The sequence below is a fragment of the Diabrotica undecimpunctata genome, chromosome 2, assembly GCF_040954645.1.
Source record: "Diabrotica undecimpunctata isolate CICGRU chromosome 2, icDiaUnde3, whole genome shotgun sequence".
NCBI classification, from domain to species: Eukaryota; Metazoa; Arthropoda; class Insecta; order Coleoptera; family Chrysomelidae; genus Diabrotica; species Diabrotica undecimpunctata.
The window spans coordinates 176763060-176786723 of NC_092804.1; the positions used below are offsets into that span (position 1 = coordinate 176763060).

At 34.9% G+C, this 23664-nt stretch overlaps 2 protein-coding genes across 4 annotated transcripts in view; one reads left to right on the plus strand and one right to left on the minus strand.

Moving 5' to 3' along the window:
• tow (target of wingless repressor) overlaps positions 1–23664 on the plus strand; it is a 552940-nt gene that overhangs the window by 140885 nt on the left and 388391 nt on the right. The window lies entirely within an intron of this gene.
• Positions 10577–23664, minus strand: part of LOC140435274 (putative inorganic phosphate cotransporter) — a 47135-nt gene continuing 34047 nt past the window's right edge. For all 3 annotated transcript variants that reach the window (XM_072524094.1, XM_072524096.1, XM_072524095.1), the window contains exons 4-8: positions 21999–22216; positions 21781–21930; positions 17362–17494; positions 15725–15969; positions 10577–10859 (exon numbers count right to left, since the gene is read on the minus strand). In XM_072524094.1, the coding sequence (XP_072380195.1) occupies positions 10677–10859; positions 15725–15969; positions 17362–17494; positions 21781–21930; positions 21999–22216 (929 nt within the window). In that variant the 3' untranslated portion in view covers positions 10577–10676. The remainder of the gene's footprint in view (positions 10860–15724; positions 15970–17361; positions 17495–21780; positions 21931–21998; positions 22217–23664) is intronic.

Below are 23664 nucleotides of genomic sequence, written 5' to 3' on the forward strand. Positions count from 1 at the left end.
AGATCTGCTTGGTTTGATGGATGACAAATGCAAAATAATTAAATATGCAGATGATGTTTATATACCAGCCATAAATCCTATAAAGATTGTATGTTGAATCTAAAACTTCGCTTTAGTAACATAGATAAGTGGGTAAAACAAATGGGTTTTAATATATCACAAGAAAAATCTTCGATTGTGTGTTTCAGTAGACGTAGACAAAAAGTCACAGACAAATGTGAAAAAAGTATAATAGGTGATTATATTTTTCCCTTAGCAGAAGAGTATAAGTATCTAGGCATGATTGTAGACAAAAAACTCTTGTGGCCCAGCCATATGAAGTATGTGAAACAAAAATGCGATCGTGGAATTAACCTTCTGCGTTTCGTTTCGAAAAAAAAGATGGGTTGCAGATCAACATAATATCTCTTTAATGTTTTATAAATCCTACATATGATCCATTCTGGATTATGGTTGTATTCTTTACGGTTCAATATGCAAAACAAATTTATTAAGCCTTGCCAGAATACAATTTAAATTAATTAACATTTGTCTAGGAGCTATAATGTCTCGCCAAACCAAGTAGTTCTAGCAGAAGCCCAATAACCAGTTTGACACATGCGTACGCAAATATTAGCCAACAAACATCTAATAACATACAGATGGTTCACACAATAGATTTACTCTTGACAGAAAATTTAATAAATTCTTACTGGAGAATAAAAAATTCTCCTCCTCTTGTAGAATCTTTTATTGATACGAATTCATTTCAATCTTATATATTACAGCTCCCAAAATTTCCTTTTTACAAACAAGACCTTGAAGTTGTAATAGACAAACCAACCATTATAATGCCCTCTTATTCAGACTTGCCAATTTTAACTAATCTGATATTTAAATCCATACTAGAGGCTGCTGCTATACAGAAAGCACTAACTTAATGTGTTACTAATTATTATGAGAACATCGTAATAGTATCAGATTCTCAGACACTACTACAAGCTATTCATAGCCATCCATTAGATAGTTTTCAAAACTCCATTATACTTGATATCAAAAAATTATTACATAAACTAAAATTCACCAAAAAAACAGTTACTTTTCTCTGGGTTAAAGGATACAATGGAGTAATTGGAAACGAATTAGTAGACAGTATGGCAAACAATACATCTGAGATATCCGATATTACAAATGTTTACTACTTTAAAGATCTTTTTTCTACAATCAGGAGTATTGGCAGGGAAAGATGGATTTCAAGACATAAAGAGGTTCAGAAAACTTTAAGAAACCATTACTTTTCTCTTCATCTATGCTTACCAAAAATATGCACCATTTTAATTTTAACTAGAATAAAGTACATTACTCGTCGATAACCCGGCTAAAACTTAACCATGGCCTCTTTCCAGAGCATCTGCATAGGATTGGAATCTATGAAACTCCCTTCTGTACGTGTAATAAAAAATCTATCGGATATTTGAACCACTGATTTTTCGATTGTCTTTATCATAGGGAACAGACTCGGAGCCTATATTTAGGTGTAATCGATCTCATCATTAGCCTACCAGTTAACATCAGCAATCTGTTATCTTATTCTGACAAATCTATTTAAAATATTCTAATCAATTTTCTTAACGATTCTAAGATCAAAATTTAAACATCCTTATAACAATTTTGTGTGACAAAAAGATTCTTTATCTAATGCCATCTCTCTCTCCATACACACACACACACACACACACACACCTACACACACACACACACACACACACACACACACACATGTAGGCATGAGCACATATAAACATCCTTAGCCATCATGAACGAATTCAAGAAGCATTGTCATTAATTTATCGTCCAAAATTATCATAAGTGTTAAACGATTGGTAAGGAAAATGTGTGCGAAATATTTTCTAAAACCATCAATCAACAAATATTTCAATGCTACAGTATTAAAGAAATGTTTCCAAAAATGATTTAAATAAGAAAAATATATATGCTACAAGTTTTCTTCTCTTCTTTCTTTGTTCCAGTACTGTACACAAGAGTAATTACGGTGTCTTTTTATCTCCATAATTCCGCTTCCTTCATCGAGGTTTTTGTCCAGCCCTTTTGGATCATGGGCATGTAACCCAACAACCATTTACTACAGTCTATGTTGACATGTCAGTATTTCCAAATTTATTGCAGAAATGTAAACCACCTGGACTCAAGATCCAGATTAACAACACTACGAGGACAAAAATCTTAACACAAAGCTGTTCACATTTTTTAACTAGTGAATGGATACAAACAACCATCGGCTTAAAAATTTTATACTAAAAGACATTTTATGTCTGTACAATAAACAATAAAACACTGAAAATACTTCGGCAGAGTGCCTTTCTCAAGCGATCCAGTTTTGGCATGAGTTTACACTTTATAGTATTTAATGAAATAAGTTGTGGAGGGGAGAACTGTTTATTTCAAGTTGGTCATTCAGAATTATCTGTGTTTTTTAATTTGTTAATTTCCATAGATTCTAAGATTCTATAAGAGAGCTTAAGGCCTTTATTTTGAATGAGAAGAATTTGAAATTCCTCATTAAAAGAATGATTATGATCTAGAAGGTGAAGTGCGTATGTAGAATCTGTTTTTCTATTATTGAAAGCCCTTTTATGTTCTGCTATTCGTTTATTAAAATTTCTACCAGTTTGACCGATCTAAGTTTTTGGGCAGTCGCCACATTTAAGTTTGTATACACCACTGTGTAAGTGCTTTTTATTTTGGCTCTTGTTGTTTTTAATATATTCAATATATAAGTTGTTGTTTGTTTTGAAAGCTGATGTTATTCCTTTCTTTTTTATGTGTTTGCACATACAACAACTTAGGCAAATAACTTAAACAAATCATCATGTCTGTGACCTATTAAAATGGTCCATAAAAACGGATCGATTTATTTGAATGCACATCGGCCTGGAGTAGAAATAATTGATAAGATTTCTAATAAATAATGTAAATTATATGTAATTATTATTTATAATTAAATATTAAATTGGTTGCACATGCGAGTCCATTTTAAATAAGTTTGTAGAAATAAATTACGGACTTACAATCTATTTTGTTTCTCTTGAGACGACCGTTTTCGACCACTACAGTTTTCTGGTCATCTTCAGGTTAGCGGACAAGTAAAATTTAAAATGCTGAAACAATTACATATTCTAACTCAAACAAGTTAAAAACACTTCATCATAATGTATGGTGCAAAAAGTGCCAATATTACTGTTTGTTTATAGGCGAAAATTAACTTTTTTTAAATTACAATATGTAATTATTTCCGCATTTTAAATTTTACTAAAACTGTAGTCATCTCGGACTAAATAAAATATATTGTAAATGCGTAATTTATTTCTATAACCTTGTTTTCATAATAATAATTTTATTCAAAGTTATTTTATTTTTATTTTTGTAATTTCAAATACAAATAAGTAAGTTATCACAGTTGACTTTAGAACACGTAACCGAATACCTTCTACATGACAAAAAATATAATAACTTATTACTTTGTATTGTGAAAGGTACATAATAGCCCAAAATAAACACTACTGAACTTGTAATTATTTTACTGATTCAAGAAATGCATATTATTGACACTTTATTACATGTTCTAAGTTCTAAATGTACATTTCCTCGCTTAAGACAGACTTTATACCGATGTTGCAAGTTTCTCGTCTTATTATAGAATAAGAGTTGTTTTAGGCCGGCGAAGAAGGTTCAAATGGCATCCTTTAATTCATCGAAGGCATCCACAAGAGATAATCTGGTAATACTCCAAACCCATATCTCCAACGCAATAAATTGCAAGCAAGATTTGATAGCAACTATCTTTGATATAGAAGGCGCATTTGATACCATCTCTAAAAATGCAATTCTTGACAAACTTTTTGAATGTAACCTTACTGGCAACATATACGCATTTATCAAAAACTTCCTAACATCTAGATCGTTCAGGGTTTCTGTCAATAACTTCCTTTCTTCTCCACACATCCAACATGATGGAGTTCCTCAAGGTTTAGTTTTAAGCACATCCTTATTCATTCTTTCGATTAGCAAGTTAAGTGAAAATATAGCTCCACCAATCAAATGCGTATTATATGCCGATGACCTAATAATGTACTGTCATGGTAAATCCAACGCAACTACTAGTAAAATTCTACAATTAGGAGTAAATGACCTACAAAACAAAGTAGCTTCTCTAGGACTTACCCTCTCCCACTCTAAATCCAAAGTAATTAAATTTAGCAGAAGAATGAGTTCTTTTGTTCCTGAAATCATTATCAACAACTACAAATTACCGGTTGTTGATAATTGCAAAATATTAGGGCTGATATTTGATTCAAGAGTAACCTAGAAACAACACATACAGGAACTTAAAGGAGTTTGCCTAAAAAGGTTAAATATAATCAAAACACTCCCACATTATCATTGGGGTGCGGAAGAAACTACGTTACTGAAAGTTTACAGATCACTTATCCGCTCCAAGCTCGACTATGGATGTTTTGTCTATATGTCTGGTACTAAATCAATCTTAAATTCACTAAATACAGTACACAACACAGCTATTCGTCTATGTCTTGGAGCATTCCGTTCTAGTCCGGCAGAAAGTCTTTGCTGTGAAGCTAATGAACCTCCTCTATGGCTTAGGCGAGAAAACCTTCTTCTATCCTATGCTGCTGCAATTTCTTCCAATCCGTCCAATCCAGTATATCATTTAATTACATCATCACACCATCCCCATAACAACCCTTCATGTAACTTAATTATAAATCCTATTCCTAGTCTTCTACAACCGTTACTAAAAGATATAAATTTGTCTGAAACCAGAACTCTACCATTCTCCAATAATCCCTATTGGACCAACATACTCCCACATCATGATATTTCCCTCACCAAGTTTAACAAGGAAAATACCAGTATTAGTACATTAAGAATTCTCTTTCTAGAACTTATAAACAAAAATAAATTTAACATAGTTCTTTACACTGACGCGTCAAAGACTGAAAGTGGTGTTGGATATTCTGTAACCACTGTACAACAGCCTATCGAACTATCTAAAATTTCTCCTTGGTGTAGCATCCACACTGGTGAACTACTAGCTATCTCACATGCTTTCAAATATGCCCAACAATATCCAAATACACATATAGCCATATGCTCTGATTCACTTTCCTCCATACACTCCATTAATGCTATATCCACCAACCATCCTATCGTCCAAGATATTCATGACACATATCAACTTCTTATAAACCAAAATACAACTATCACTCTGATATGGGTACCATCCCATGTTGGTATTAGTGGTAACGAAAAAGCTGATTGCCTTGCCAAAAAAGCCGCATCATCCACGGACACCATTATGAATATACAAATTTGCAACGATCTCAAAGCTAGACTGAAGAAGCTGAATCTATCCACCTGGCAGATTCACTGGAATAATGTTACTTCAGCGCTGCATGAAATTAAACCCTCAGTGAATCTTCTTACCTATCCCAGTTTATCTCGAAAAAATATGGCAATCATACGGAGATTGCGTATAGGACATACCCGTCTAACTCATATCTACTTGATGACATCATCTTCACAACCAAAATGTCAGCACTGCAATACGACTCTCCTAATCAGGCACATACTTATTAAATGCCCTTTTTATGCCAAATTACGCCAACAACTGGATATCAGTACTAACTTCAAAGAGGTCCTAAACAGCACAGACCAAATCAACAAGGTTATCAAATTCCTCGAGAAAAGTCTACTGCTCAACAAAATATAAATGTTATATTATTATAAGTTTTTATTATTTTCTCTTTATGTTAAATGTTAACTACATTATTTTGTAATTTATATGATATTACCATGTAAATCGTAACTCGTGCTAATGACCATAGATGTCACATGCACGTTAATTTAAATAAAAAAAAAAAATCATCGAAGGTTTGTGGTGGTCGTTTAAAAACGGCAAATGTATGCATCTGAAAAAGTGAGGTCTGGAGAAAGTGAAGGATAAGGGAGGTCAGTAAATCGTGAAATGAATCTGCTTGGAAAATGTTACTGAAAAAATTGACGAATTGCAACAGCAGTGTGGTAAGTTGTCCCGTCCTGCTGGAAAAATTGGTGCCAAAATACCAAATCGACAGAATTGACGTAGATCAGAGATAAAGCGTGTTAAAATTTGTATGTAGGGATAATTCATAATGTCGTGGACCTGACGTAATTATTTAGTGACGTCGATCTACGAACGAGACAATGCAATCAGGCATTGCTAAAAACATGCAGTTCTTTTCAGTACGTTATCGTAGCGAGACAGAGACGAACTAGTTTTTGCGTTAGTGAAATAGCTTTAATATTTTTATTTTTTTTTTCGTGAACAATCGTTTTTAATATTTTATCATTCTGAATAAAAAAGCTTAATTGTAATTTTTCTCTAAAGTTGATCGTTTTCAACTTATAAACAATTTAAAACCGAAAAAAAAAACGACAAATGATGATTGTATGCTCAAAAACACACAATTATTTTTGAATTCACCCAACCTTGTTCTATAAGTTTCTTATACTTTAGTCTGGGCTTATTTAATTTAAAAACATTGTTTTTAGTTGTTTGAGGCCCTTATCATAACCTAAAAATGGATTTATACAAAACTATTAAATAAATTAGGACCACTTTTTGTATGAGCGACCTCTTGTACAAACATATTTTGCTGAATTTAAAACCAAAATCCTATTATTTTTCTCATACATTGATTTGTTATTTATTTATTTGTCTATAGAATTTTTTCAGTTCTTAAAAGGTTTATGTATAAGCCAAATTAGTGCAATAAAAACATTTTACATTTTTACACAGCAATTGTTATCGGCAGTGAAGACGGGAAGTCGTAAATTTTTATTACATCTTTCAATGTGAGATAAAATAAAAATGCGATGACCAACTGAAATATTTAGGATTAGAAAAACATAATATGTCATTTTATTGGAAATACTCGACATCATTAGCACGTGCAAATCCTACCCTGTCGCCTAATTTCCTATGCAATTAAAATGGTAAATGTTTTTAGGGCCCATTTATTTTTTCGGGCATGCATGAGGTTCACAAGCTTTTGAAATATCTTTACCTCTCTTGATTAAGTGCGACTTGCACACCATTTTCTGGATAAAGTATGGACCAATTATTCCGTGTCCAGAAACTCCACACCAGACACTCACGTTTGCACTATTTAAAGGAACTTCTTTAAGTTCATCTGGTCTGGCAAAGCCCAGAAATCAATTTTTGCGACTATTTACATGGCTCAGCAAATTAAAACGTACTTACTTACTTACTAGCCAACGCCCACCCTTGGCATGTTAGCCATTTGGTGGCGCGCTGACCAGTATAGACGAGCCGTTTCTCGTAGGCGATCTTCATCCTCCTCGGGTGGGTCTGTTTTCAGGGCTGGGCACTCTGGAAGGTGAGCAGCATCCATCTGGGGCTGATCACATAGTGGACAGTTGTCATTTTCGCGGACGCCGATGCGATGTAGATGGGAAGCCAGGTAGTCATGCCCCGTAGTTGTTCTGAACACGGCTACACTAATGGGTCTCGGCAAGTTGCGAGGGATTGGTGACTCTATTAGGTGGGCCCAAGATTTTTCAGCACCGGCTTGTATTTGCTGCTCTTTTATCTTCGCTTTGATTCCTCTTCTAATGGTGGATTTTGCTGATGTGTACGATTGGAAGCTAGGGGGCTGTGGAAGAGTAGTGCCTTCTTTTGCAAGTTCATCCGCCGCTTCATTTCCTTCAACACCGACATGACTAGGGATCCATTGTAGAGTAATCAGCCACCCTTTTTCCATCAAGTTCGATAGTTGGACGCGGCAAGATATTGTTTTGGCACAGTCGGTGTATCGATTTGTCGACAGGGCGAGGATTGCGGCTTGGCAGTCGATAAAAAAGGCAACTTTTTGGGGGTGTTGGAAATTCTCAAGATTTTTTGCAGCTTCGTGTATAGCAGCAATTTCGTCGTCGTAGTTGGTGAGAGGGGCACCCACAGCTATAGAGCCTTTGAAGAACGTTGAGACGTATCCTGCTCCTGTTCTTCCCGAGTCCGGCATCGAGGATCCATCGCAGTATATGTGGATCCACTCATGTGCTGGGTACTTGGTGTGTATCGTCTCTAGGGCGGCTTTCCTTAGGGCAATGTCTGACGATGAGTGCTTCGGGTCGTTATGGTTTTCAAGCAGTAATTCTGTGTTTGGTAGACAGCGGGCCAGTGTGGTTTGCGCTGGGAAGGGGGCGGCTTCCGACAAATTAAAATGTGCTTTATCTGAAACTCCTACAATTTTTAAAAAATCAAGATTTTCTTTCTGTAACGCAAGAATTTTGGCGCAGTATTCCACTTTACTGCGATAATCCTAAGGATGTAATTGTTGATGAATCACATACGAAAATGCACCCAGCTCCTTCAGGATTCTTTTCAAGGAAGTTCTTTTTAAGCCAAGATGCAATGCTCTCCTTGTCTTGCTGGCTTTCGGATTTTTGAAGATTCGCTCCAAAAAAACGTTCATGATTATTGTTGTTTCTAACCCAAATTTCCTTTTCATTGACACAATACATTACCCGTATTTCTAAACTTTTTAGTAACCTTCAAAATTACAGCATTACTTGGAGAACGTTTATTAAAGCGTTGTTTGAATTGATCACACACATATTGCAGACTTGCACCATTACGTTGGTCGATTCCGTATGAGCGAAAATAATGCTCCACCAGAAATACTTTCTCCTCTGTACTTAACACCATTTTTAACGAGTAAGTCTCACTAATTAATTGCTTAAGGATTACTTGACAGGTCTATACTAGTTAATTTGAGTATGAAAGCGCGCACAAAGAGACACCTATGTTTCAGTTTCAGTACTGTTTATTTCGGGCTATACTGTATTAAAAGAATTGAATAAGCAGGGAAATAAAGCCGCTTCTTCTTCTTCTTCTTATAGTGCTGTGCACCTATAGTGCGTTGGCGAATGATCTTAACGCCAGACGTCTGTCTTTTGCGGCATGCAAAAGATCGCCAGTGTTATTTATGCCTGTCCAGTTCTTTATGTTCCGTAGCCACGACATTTGTTTGCGACCTACTTCTCTCTTGCCTTCAATCTTTCCCTGGATGATTAGTTGAGGGATTGCGTATTTTTTACTCTCAGAATATGGCCGAGGTATCCAATTTTTCGTACCTTTTTGAATTGAGTAGTTTTCTTTCAGTATTTGCCTTTCTTAAGACTTCCTCGTTTCTCACCCTATCTGTCCATGGTATGCGGAGCATTCTTCGCAACGTCCACATTTCGAAGGCCTCCAACTTATTAATGGAAGGTACTCTTAACGTCCATGTTTCCATGCCGTATAACAGTATGGACCATACATAGCATTTAACCATCCTGTAGCGGATATTGAAGGAAAGATTGCGGTTACATAGAAGCGGTTTAAATTTGTTAAAAGCTTGTCTTGCTTGTTCAGTACGGCATTTTATTTCTTGTTGATGATCCCATTGGTCATTTATCATCATTCCCAAGTATTTAAATATTTTTACTTGATCGATTGGAGCATTATCTACTTGCAGTTGTATTTTTAAAAGTGCGTTTTTTCTTATTGCCATGTATTTAGTTTTTCCAGCATTTATCTTCAAGCCATATATTTTTCCTACGGTGTTTATTTTATTTAACATCAACTGCGTATCATGTTCGTTCTCTGTTATTATCGCGGTTTCATCTTTATTCTCCACAATGTTGTCCACATAGAGATTGAAGAGCATAGGAGACAAATGCAAAATTTCAAATTCTTCAGTGTTCGTTGATTTGTTCAGTCTCACTCGTGCTTTTTGATTCCAATGGAGATTCTGGATAACTCGTGTATCTTTCTTTGCCAATAATTCCTCTTATGCGCTTCATATCGTCCATATCACACATGCCACCTTGTGAACCCCAGCTTTTTAGCACTTCACCTCTACAACTTCACACGCATTCGTCATCACGTGTACCACACCACCTCGCTCCGCAAAAAAGGAGTACCTCTTCCTTGAAGAGGCAATAGCCTAAACAAGGTTAAAACATTGGATCGATCGATCATGGAACGAAAATTTTATCACGTTCCCAATATATCTATTTGGTAGCAAAGATGGGAACAAATTGGAGAACTGAAACAGAAATCATAGAACGAATTATCAAAGGAAGATAGCGAATAAATAAATAAGCGTTGTACGTTATGGGTTTGAAACCTGGCAATTCACTAAGAAAAGGAACAAAAATCCCTTGTTCTGAAAATGGATTTTTCGAGCAGATCAACAGTTATATTCAGACATCTTTCGGTGAAGCGATATTTCAAAATTTTCAGTATATTGATATTTTTAAGATGAGATTAAACCCCAAGTACTTATTGTAAGTAAATTCGTCAATCATAAACACATATCCTGATTAGAAATCCAAACCTAAAAATCATTATAAAGATATTACCGTTGTCACACGAAAGTAGTTTGAAAACCATTTTAGAATATAAATACCTCTTATATAATATTAAAATAAGCGATAAAATACTGACTAGCAATAGGTCTTCATATATTTAATAATATACATCGGGAAGAGGAATATAAATAATTAACACACATTTTTTATAAAAAAATATATATAAAATCAGTTATTGTAGGTTAGCTTAATCTTTCTTCTTCAATTGTTCTGCCAGTAATAGGTTGTTCTTCGTCTTCAGGTACCTTTTCTATATAGTTCCACCACTGCCGTTCTCCAGATGCAAAAATTACGAATATTAATGTTGAGAAGAGGTACAAACCCACAGCAGTGAAAAATACTCTTCTCCACAAATACTGGTTGCTCTGAAAACGATAATAAAATAATCAGTTAAGAATTTACTCAGTAATATAGTCAGGTTCTACTAGTTTATTATAATATTTTTTTTTCTTTCGAAACAACGTGTCTCGACATTTTTGGTCATTGACGCGGAAGCAAAGGTTTACAATAGTACCTACAGAGTTATGATACACCGTTTACAATAGTAAAGAATAACACGATTATTTTGTTAAACAACTATTGTGTATTCTTTAAGAAGTCTATTAGGCTCTTGGGTCGGATTGAGCCGTTCATAAGTTCTTTTAAACTGTGAGTTATATTGTTGGCAATGCGAGTGGCCTGGTAGTGTTGACATTCTGTGAGGATGTGCTTGATGGTAATAGGAATATCGTTGCAATCGGAACATAAGTCTTGGTCTGTAGAGGATATAAAATGACCGTGAGTCAAACTTGAGTGTCCTATCCTCAATCTTCGTATTGCTTTCTTCTCTTTTGTGTTAAGAGATGTTAGGGATAAATAGCTGTTAACAGTAGGTTGCATTTCTTTGAGATTTGTGTCTTTGGCGATCCAAGGTTCCTGCCACTTGCCTTGGATATTCCTCCTGAATTTTGATTTTAAATCTTCTTGGAGCTGTATGTTGTAGATGGGTAATTTGGATGTAGATGCTTCTTTTGCGTCGCTGTCAGCCATCTCATTTCCTTGGATGCCGATATGAGAAGCACTTATATTATTGTTATTGAAGTCCCTCGGGAAGTGTGGAGATGGATCGATTCTAGTATTTTTTGTACTAGGTAATGTTGATTGAAAATATTTTCTAACGAATGAATTGCGGATAAGGAATTGATGCACAGAGCTACACTTTGATGATTATCAAATGGGAACTCAAGAGCTCTGAAATATTAAACGAGTTCTCCTGGAAATACGCTACATTCGTTAGATAGTCGGTATTGTCCTAATACTGTATCAACTGTAGTGACAGAACAGCCAACTCCATCTGCGTTTCGAGATGCATCGGTATAAAATACCTTATCACAGTGTGATGTTCTCACAATATCCTTCAAAGCTTGTCGAAAAATAATATTATTTGTTTGTTGCTTACTAAATTTACAGAGGGAAGTATTCATAAAAGGAGGTGTTCTAGACTATGGCGGGGATTTTATAGATGCAAGTTTTTGAGATACTTTTGTGTCTTGGCACAAGGGTTGTAGGATCTGTGAGATTGATTGAAAGTATACATCTGGGAGAGTTTACGAGTCCAGGTCTTGGCGAAGTCAAAAGATTAAATACAGGGTTAGTTGGATTTGATGAAATTCTGCTAGCATAAGATAGGAGTAGTTGCTGCCTTCGAAGGTAAAGGGGTAGTTAATGAGATTCACAATGGAGACTTTCAGCGGGACTGGATTCAATTATAATATATAATGCCTTATTAAAATAAATTTGACACTACAATCGTATTTTTCCAACTACACTTAAATACTGTATTCCCAGTATTTTCCACAAGCCTGTCTATTATATGTCATTTTTATCTTCAAGGTATCTTCTTTGAATTTTCTGCTATATAATATCTTCCTCGAGATTTTCTAAATGAATATCTTATAATCCTATATTATCTGTTAATCTAAGAAAAGTTCTTTAATCTAATCCTTACTTGTTAAATTTTGTAAGATATATGTGCAAACTTGTTCTTCCTCGATGGTTGTTTATTGTTTCTATCGAGATTTCAATTCTCCTGAATTTTCTTTGACTCTGCCTTCGTTCTCTATGTGCCTTCTTGTTCATAAAATATCTAATAGAAAATCCATTTTTTAATATACCGTTTGAGACGTTGAAGTTTTCATTAATCATTGTTCTTTTTAATAATTAATAGGAAAATCACAGTAGTTGGCTGTATACCATCGTTTAAATAGAAGTAAAATACTTCACATTTGTATTTAGGTATAAAACATATAATTAAAACTTTTTTAAAAAGTGTCGTCAAGTTATACAGGAACATAACGTGACGTTTTCGAGCTAAATCAGATCATCCTCAGTGCCTTCTTTTGTAATTGAAGCTAACACTAAAATTGTAGCTGTGACATCAGTATATGGTTTTACATTGTTCAAAATTAAAATAGTAATGTGACTCTAGGTCGATGACATTAAAGCCGATGTATTCAATTTTTGTCCAATGTCATCGACCTAGAGTCACCTTAGAATTTAAATTTGGAACAATGTAAAACCATATATTGATGTCACAGCTACAATTTTAGTGTTAGCTTCAATTACAAAAGAAGGCACTGAAAACGTCACGTTATGCTCCTGTATAAATTTTGACGGCACTTTTTAAAAAAAATTTCTTCTCTTCTTCCTATGCCGTCCCTATTAACGGAGGTTGGTAGTCCCCATTTCTAAAAGTTTCTCTGTCTTTTGCAACGTGGAATAATTCGTCTACAGTTTGTCCAGTCTCGAATATTTCGCAGCCATGACTTAATCTTTCTACCTATTCCCTTTTTGACATCGACTCTACCCTGCATGATGACCTGCAGAAAACTATATTTATCATTCCTCAGTATGTGTCCAAGGTATGCAGTCTTGCGTACTGTTATTGTTCTCAACAATTTTTTGTCTCGACCCATTCTTTTCAGCACTTCCTCATCGGTGACCCTGGCAGTCCATGGAATTCTCAGCATTCTCCGGTATATCCAAAGTTCAAAGGGTTCAAGCTTCTTAACTATTTGCGCTTTTAACGTCCATGTTTCTACCCCACACAATAGTTGGGACCAGACCTAACATTCAACAAACCTCAGTCTCAGCTCAGTATTCAGATTTTTGTCACAGAACAATTGCTTGAATTTTAAGAACGCTGCCCTTGCCATTTCTATTCGTACCCTGATCTCTTGGTCTGGATCTAATTCTGTGTTGATGTAAGCTCTCAGATATTTATATTTTGCCACTCTCTCTATTTGCTGTCCACCAAGATCTCAGTTTTAATCCCAGGGAAATAAATATTACCTCTGATGTGCCACAAGAAAACAGTTTCAGAGCCTCTTTAAGTAAAAGTAAATTATGATAAAAAGACATGTCTGAGACAGTTTTAACGTTAACAGAGGCATACAGAGGAGAATGTTATGAGAAAGTAACATCTACACTATTTCAATACGAGATCATTGCAGGCATATATGTGTAGCATGTTTGTTAATCTTGTCCTAATCACAAGAAGATCTAATAAATTAAAAAGAATAGTTTTAGTAAATTACGGTGGAAAGCTAAGGATATAAAGGAAAATAAGAATTATCTAGAATAGCAAAAGATCTGACATTTTTAGGCTTCAAAATTCGAAAAATCTAGAAGAGTACAGAAATAAACCGAAAAAAACTATTAAGGCCCTGGACCTCTAAAGCCAGTTGAGCTGAACTATGAATATTTATTTCTTGATATTTATTTCTGAATCACTTAAATATTTATTTCTACAGGGTTCACTAAAATTATGAACTTTGTCAAGTAACATGGAATTACAATAAAAATTCATTCAATGAACTAAAATACACTAAGGAACGCCACTGGGAATAAAACAAAATATGGTTTTTAATTACGTAATTACTAAATCAACAGTGAAGAAAATTGAAAAAAAAAATTAGAGAAACGGGCCATGTTAAAGATCTTCCCAGAAGTGGTAAAAAATCAATTACCAGCCAAGAAACTGGACGTTGTACTGGCGTTTCAAGACAATCCCCATACCAGTTCTGGTCCACCAATCAACTGTTGTAAGAGTGCTAAAAAAAGAGAAGTGGCATCCATACAAAGTACATCTGGTCCAGGAGCTATTAGAAGATGACCTTGGTGTAACAAACAACAACTTATGGAAAAATGTATCAGAGATCAGGGTTTCATACAAAAGGTACTTTTTTCTGATGAAGCGTCTTTTATGCTGAACGGTCACGTAAATCTTTAGACATATCGATACTGGGCAAGTGAAAATCCACATTGGATGGAAGAGTATAGAACACAATATCACGAGAAGGTGAATGTTTGAGACGGCATTATAAATAATCAAATTGTATGGCCATATTTTTTTTGGGAAAACTTAACTGCTTATCGTTATCTAGAATTTCTTCAGGATTATCTGTTGCCACATCTGAATCAGCTATTTCCAAATAGAAATAATTTGTGGTACCACCATGACAAGGCTCCCCCACACTACGGCGTTGAGGTACGAAAGTACCTTAATAACGTTTTCCCAGGTAGGTGGATAAGTAGAAGGGGGCCCATCGAATGGCCACCAAGGTCTCCAGATTTCACTCCGTTAGACTTTTATTTGTGGGGATATTTAAAGAGCAGAGGGTATCCAAATCACCCGAATAATGTAGAAGAGTTAAAGGAGCGTATCACAAATTGCACAAACAACACCTGAAGTCATCGAAAACGTTAGGAAAGAATTTATTGCCCATCTTTCACATTGTATTATTGCTGAAGGTAGTCAATTTGAACATTTGTTGTAATTTAATGTAGTTAGGTAAACATTTATTGTAAGTTAATTGTATTAATAAACCAGCAGTTTTGGTTAACCCTGTAGAAATAAATATTCAACTGATTATATCGTTGCAAAGGCGATAAGGAGACCTTTCAAATGAACTGTCGCGTGACCTCGGTTTGTATTTAAAAAAAAAATCGTCGATTACGTCATTACGCCGACAATGATGACGTAATGTCTTACACATATATAGCAGTTGATGTCCATTTAAAAATTAAAATTGACGTGTTTTAGGATTTTTTTAAAGTCGTTTGTTTCTGAAATAATGAATTTATTCCATACATTTGCATCATACTGTATATTAGTCCATATACTCACAATTTTGTACATTGCTTATAACTATCTAACTACTTTTAAAATTTACCAAGATTTACAACTAACCTCGTCTGGTACCATGAACTGGATGGCTATTGGAGTAGCTAAGGATAAAAGTTCTCCAGCTGTATTCGTCAAACCCATAAGAGTTGAACCGAAATTGGGTGCCAGATCCAAGTGATTGATATTGAAGCCAGCCCCGTTTAAGCTGCGAAACGAGGCTGCTAACATGAGTACAACGACAGACAATGCTCTGTAAGTTGTAGGCATGAATGCTAAAATGAACAGCAGTATGGCACACCCTATGGAACCTACGAATTTATTATATAAGGTTATACAATTTGTTATATCTAGAACAGTGTAAATAATTAAAATCATATAAAATGTCTTTAAAATTTGTTTTTTACAACGAAAAAGTTTGTTTCTTCCAGCAAAATTACAACAACAACCAACCCTATAGGTGGTTGTTGTAATTTCGCTGGATGATTTGAAAAAGCTAGCGAAGTGTTATTAAATGGCGTCCTTTCTTCATCGCAAATTGTTTCTGTCTGTAAGCAATCCACTAGTTCTTGAATTCAAGAACTTATACGATTTAAATATATGTAATTATTCTTAAAAATATTATGAAATTTATTACAATTCTTGGGTTGTAGTAGGAGGTGCTGCAATCGAGAAGTATAGATAGCCAGTTTCAAACCTAACGAACAATGGCGCTCCAAAAATACTTATGATTGACAATAACGTATGTCCCTAAGGTTTTCGGAAAATTTTAGATTTAAAAGTTGGGTTTAAGGGAAAAGGCGATAAAATTTCGGTATGGTGCGCCATCTCAGAAGCTGGTGTATCACAGCCGTTTGTTGGGCGTGTTCACAGTAAAGCTCTCCATGCTGACAATTACGTAGACAGGTGTCTTATAAAGCTTGTTCAATTTATAAATGGTGCGGCCTATAGAAGAATTTTGGGCTGTTTTAAGTCGAAGGATGTATAATAAAGGTTGGGAGGCCCAAAAGGAAGATCAGCTAAAGCGAAGAATTTTTGAAAAAATTTCGTGAGGTCAAGTGAGAAACAGTCCAAAGGTTTATTGTGCATGCAAAACTAAATTTACGTGTCATCGAAGATTACAGACCTCTTTCTGTTCCATAAAAATACATTATAAACCTTAAATATGTAGCCTTAATTTCCTTGTTTAGTTAGTAACATTAACTTAATTTACAATTAAAAAATACATATTTATTTTTTCCGAAAACTTTAGGAACAACAGATAGGCACAAAATGGATAGAGTTCATTAACATTAAAAATTAATATTAGATTATATTTGGCAATATGTTTATATGTTTAAAATAACACGTATAACAATATTATTAGCGGAAGCGCCGGCATGACCATATAAGGAGCGGCATAACGTCAGAGGTCAAAGATCAAAGTGTGCTAAAGTGGCTACCTATCTACTGCTGATTGAACCTATAGTAAAAAAATTTAATTACATATCTGAACTTTGCACGTATTTTAGTTTGTACCGTTATATAGATGTTAGGCCTCGTATATATACGTCAAATAAAACGTTTAGAAGAAAACTATAATTGGACACTGAGAAATGATAAAAGAATTGAGAGAAAAAAGATAAATGAAAGAATTTTAAAAGATGGTTGAAGATAAATAGAAAAGTATTTTATTCGTATTTTATTTTAAATAATAATCTTACCTGCTGAAGACATAATTTTTCTAGTTGCACCTACTGATAAATAATTCTTTGATATCATTTTATCAGATACTACTGCTATGGTCATACCCACGCACATGTTGCACACGTGGGGTAGTGATGATAGTACACCATTCTAAAAAAAAATTATTATTGTATTGGTAAATCTAATTTTACATCGTTTATCAGAAATTGCGTCTTTGATTGGTCTTTTAGTTTTTATTTTATTTAATATTTAGTCGATTTGGTAAATTTTACTGACTATAAAATCAACGTCTATTGTTGATCTATTTTACCGAAAATCTTGTTGCTGATGTAGTTTACATTTATCTCATTAGGGAATACCTGTTTTATTGGGCAAGTTCATCAGTTCTTTGAGGAATCGGGTCCAGGGGCTTTTATGTATTTTAATTTAAACCCTGATATTTTCTGTTGTGACTTCTATTTTGACAGTATCATTACCGAAAATACAAAAAACCCTAAAAATATTAGTATAAAGTAAAGGAACTTTGTGCTTTATTTGGTCCACTATATTTGCCAATCTTTGAAATACAGATTTTTCTTAGGATGCCTGTCCGTTCCGAACGTTGACTATCATTTTGGCTGTGATGACTTTGTTGGTTGCTATACTGAATAGCCGAGTTGAGGTCTTTCGATAACATGCTCTCATGTTAGCAAGCCAGTATATTCTTCTTTGTCCTGGGACCCTTTTCCCTTTAATTTTACCTTGCAAAATACATTGGAGTAGCTGAATATCTGCCTTGATTTATTATTATATGTCCCAAGTACTACAGCTTACGGTCCTTCACGAAGTTGACCCAATTCGCGGTTGTGTTCATTCTCCGTATTACTTCTTCATTGGTGAATTTGTCTGTCTATGGTATCTTCAGGATCCTTCTGTGTAACTATTGCTTAAAAACTATTGCTTATTGCTGAAGTTTTGATAGAGTTTGCGCCTTCAATGTTCACATTTCTACTACGTACAGAAGCACTGAGTACACGTTACATTTAAAGAGTTTTATTTTTGTTTCTAGGGTGAGGTCATGGCTCTTGAACACAAAGCTCATAGTCAAGAATGGACATTTTGCTCTTGGATATTGTCCCATGATTCATTGATTAAAGTTCCTAAGCAATTGTACTCTGAGACACGTTCAATTCTCATTTGGTTCACGTACAGATTTGCTTCAGTTATGTTTTCCTTGCTGATGATCATTAGCTTGGTTTTGCTGGTATTTATATCTAGCTCATATGTTCTACTTATTTCTGTTATTTTGTTCATTAAGTTTTGCAGCCCTTCTATGGTATTGGAAAACACTATTGTATCATCTGCACACCGCAGGTTATTGAGCTTGGCTCCATTTATTAAGATACCTTCATCAATATCTTTTAGAGCCTCTTCAAAAATGTGCTCCGAGTACAGATTGCATATCAGTGGTAAAAATATGCATCCCTGTTTCACTCGTACTAAAATTTTGACCTGATGTGTATATTCTCCATCTATTTGGAGTACCGCTGATTGATTTCAATCCAGGTTAGCTATTATTTTTAGGTTTCTTCCGTCAATCCCTATCCTTTTCAGCACTTCCATCATTTGTTCATACCTGACTCGATCGAAAGCCTTCTTGTAGTTAATCAGGCATGAAAAAACATCACAGCTGACTTCTCTACATTTCTGAAACAATACCAGTACGCTAAATAAAGCTTCACTCATACCAATGGTGTTTACAAATCGAAACTAAATGGGCCAATTTGTTCCTCGCATTTCCGGTAAATTATTTTGTTGATGACTTTTAAAAACAGCTTCAGCAGATGGCTCATTAGGCTTACAGTCCTATAATCTTCACAAACTTTTGCTCCTGGTTTTTTGAGCAATGGTACGAACTCCAATTTCAGCCACTCTACTGGTATTTTTTCTGCCTTGTATATTTCATTAAATATTTCAGTTATTATTTTTATTTGTTCTGCATCTAATAGCTTCAGCAGTTCTGTAGGAATTTTAAGTCCAGGTGCCTTTCTATCCTTCATTTTTCTGACGGCTGCCGTTATTTCTTCTGGTAGGATTTCGGGACCTGAATTTTCTTCAATATTGTGGGTTATTGTATTGTTCTATAGTCGTGGACAAGTTTCTCCAAGTATTCTTCCCATACTTTCTTTAGATACTTTCTTTACTTTAGAAGAAGATAATTCTTTGGTTATGTCTAGATTGCCTTCATCGTCAGTTATTTTTCAGCTGTTGCGTTTTCGGAACTTTCCAGCTGTTTCCTTCACCTTTCGATGGACATACATACATACAGACATACAGATGATAGAGGAATATTGAAATTTGGAAAAACGATGTCTCTATATATACAGGTTTCTTTTGTCAGCTCTGAGGTTTCATGATTTAAAAACTTGATCTAAGGGTCAATATTTCAATAAGCTAGCCAGCATCAAATGTTAATAAAATGCACATATTAGTGCTTTGTGTATAAAAATAACTAAAGGGACACATAGACACCACTATACTAAAGCGGCAAAAGTATCCCACTACCCGGCAGAAGGATAAATGTGATATAAATCTTAAGTCATTGGATATTTATCCAAATATTTGGACAGTTGTTTCAAGATTCACGAAAATATCAATCGCAATTAACAGATTAACATTCGGAATTATGTTTGGGAATTGTTTTTAGTTCTTATAAGCGAAATGTCAGGTTTCGTCTAATTTTTCAATCCAACAGTTTTATTTCTTTGCTTATATACAGTGGATCCTTCTAAGTTTATAATTATTTTATCTCGTAATAAGTAGCCCCTACTACTAGCAGAAATTTTGGGTAGTTTTTTTTTAAATTTACCCTTGGTAAACCTCTAAAATGTAATAAGGGAGAAATGAGGTATATTAGATATACACTCTCTTGACGCTTGAACGGTCGTTGACCCCTTGATCGGTCGTTGGCCTTGACCTTGACATGCTCTTGACCGCGTCTTGTCTTTAACTATTATTCGGTCATTTATCTTGACCATGACAGGTCTTTGACCTTGTCCGGTTGTTGACCTGGTCAGTGGTAGAAGGTGATCGAATAGTTGGGAATGTACTAAGTGTGGAGATATATGCAATATATATATATATATATATATATCATCATCATCATCATCATCATCATCCAGCCCCGTTTTCACATCCATTGTTGGATATAGGCCTCCTCCAAACGTCTCCAGTTCTCTCTATCTCTAGCTGCTGCAATCCAGTTTGTTTCTATTCTCCTTAGGTCGTCGGTCCATCGGGTGGGTGGTCTGCCTCGACTTCGCTTGTCGGCTCTTGGTCTCCACTCCAATAATCTCTTCGTCCATCTTCCGTCTTCCATTCTAGCAACATGTCCAGCCCACCTCCACTTTTGTTTATTGATTCGCAGTATAATATCGTCAACGCCAGTTCGTCGGCGTATCTCCTCATTTCTCACGCGATCTTTCAAGGTCAGACCCAGCATTGATCTCTCCATTCGCCTTTGTGTTACCATCAGTTTTTCAGCAGTAGCTTTCGTTAAAGTTAGGGTCTCTGCTCCGTAGGTCAAGATTGGTAGGATGCATTGGTTAAATGCCTTCCTTTTCAGGTGAATTGGAATATTTGTTTTAAAAATGTCTCTCATCCTTCCATATGCCGCCCATCCCAACGTGATTCGTCTATTTAGCTCGCAGGTTTGGTTGTCTCTGGTTATTCTGATTTCATGACCCAAGTATGTGTATTTATCGATTAATTCTACCTTGTTGTTATTGATCTGTATCTCTTCGCTGGGAACCATATTGGTCATCATTTTGGTTTTCTCGAAATTTATCTCCAGCCCAGTTTCTTGTAGTATGTAATTCAATTCTTGGAGCATGTCTTTGATCTCTCCCAGATTATCTGACAGAAGCACGATATCGTCCGCAAAACGTAGATGGTTTAATCTTTCTCCATCGATGGATATTCCTTTCTGTTGCCATGTTAGTCTTTTAAATGCATACTCAAGAACGGTAATGAACAGCTTTGGTGACATGGTATCACCTTGCCTGACTCCCCTTTTTATCTTTATCTTATTAGTTGCTGAATGTAGACTTATGGTTGTTGTGGCATTTTCATATATATTTTTAACTATATTACAATATCTGTGGTCGACCCTGCAATCTTGTAGTGCTCTTAAGATGGACGGTAATTCCACTGTATCAAACGCCTTTTTAAAGTCTACAAATATCAATGCCAAGGGACGGTTTATATATATATATATATATATATATATATATATATATATATATATATATATTTATATTTGCAATATATATTTGACAATTTATTTAGGTGTTATATCTCTATTTGTTACTACATAGTATTATAAAGGCACATAGTATTATAATAGTAACAGAACTTTACTTAATCTATACTCGTTATTAGACGACTTGAATACTCACCGAACGGATATCAAAATGCATAACTTTATTCATGTAGATCGGCAATTCAGTGAAGAAGATGGCAAAGCCCCATCCGCTGCATAAAAACATAAATACAGTTGCCAAAAATGGCACTGAAGTGAAGATTGCTCTAAAAGGTATAGCTACATTCTAAAAAAAAAAAAATATTCAGAATAAAAATCAAGACGCCACTGCAATGGTAAACTTAAAACACTTACCCGCATATTTTGTGAATGTAGCGAATTTTCTATATACGCCTTTTCAGCTGCAGTGATCGATGAATGATCGGCAGGGCATCCGGCTCCGTAAAAATAATACAACACAATCCATACCATGCTCAAAGAGGGTAATATGTAAAAACTTAGAGGCCATCCTGCCCAAGAGGCGCAGATGAATCCAGTACTGCTTAAACCGGCTATAGTGCCCAATATGGACCCTTAAAATAAGGTTATTATTGAATAAAATAGAATAGAAAATATGATACTATTTTTCACAACATTTTCACGATGTTTTAACCCTTAGAGGAGTTTTTAGAGTCCTGTTTGGCTCTACATTCCAATTTCAACCCACTAAATTTGGCCACTTAAAAAGTTCCTTTCCTATATTTGTTTATGGATCCCTATATTCTGATTTACATTATTGCCTTTCTTATGCTGCTTAATTTGTGCAAATTTAAAACTTCTTCTTAGTGTGCCTGTCCGTTCCGAACATTGGCGATCATTCTGGCTATGATGACTTTTTGTGGTTGCTATATGGAATAGCAGCTGTGTTGAGGTCTTTCTATATCATACTCTCAGGTCAGCAAGCCAAGATATTCTTCTTCGTCCCGCGGACCTTTCTTTTAATTTTGTGTTGCAAAATGAAAATGCATTGAGTAGCTCATATTTGCCAAATTTGAAACACATATCCCGAAACCATCTACTCTGTCTTGTATATTACTTTTGTTCTTGCTGTACTGAAGTAGATCAGAATTTTAATGTTTTTGCATTTCTATATTTCTTAATATTTCTAGCTATTTGCCTAGGTATTAATCCTAATTTAATTGCAAACTATTTAATAATTTTATCATTTTTTTCTTTAGTAGTTCTTATTGTAGTTTCTATTGTGCATTCGAAGAATAAACGTAACATCCTGTTGCCACACTTTCCTATTTCGCTTAAATGTGATGCGTTTGGTATATTATCATTTTGTCTTGAAGTTATAAAATTTTTTTGGAGTCAATCAAGCGTTTTCACACCTTTTATTTAATTTCATCTCATTTAACTAGAAGAATTTATCTAATTAGCCTTCTTTTCATTCTTCTCCTGTCTGTCGCTATAGTCATAGCTAGAACCCACGTGCTTATTGATATCATCTGCCCATCTCATTTTGGGGCCTTCCTCTGCTTTGTTTATATTCCCACGGTCTCCAACTTATAAGAATTTTGTTCTATCGGTCTTCTTTTTGTCTTATATTGTATCCGGAAAATCTCCATTTCAATTTTGCAACTTCTTGTCTAACATCCCTCACTTTTGTTTTCTCTCTTATCCACTCGTTTCTCTTTTTATCCATTAGTCTTATGTGCTTTCATTTGTCTTTCCATTGCTCTTTGAGTTTTTATGATTTTGTCCATGTTTGCTTTTGTAAATGTCCACGTTTGGGAACCATAAGTCAGAACAGGGAGTACGCATTGATTGTATACTTTGGTATAAAGATGCTGTGGATATCTTTTGTTTTTAAGACTAACTCGTCTTTTTATCTCTGCTGTTTGGTTTTCTTTGTTAAGTTTTATAGTTTTATATATATACATATAATCCTGTACATAACTAGCCGAAGTTTGCTTGAAATACATGAAGAGGAGTCATATGCTCAGAATACTATTCTAAAGAATAATCATTTCGGCAA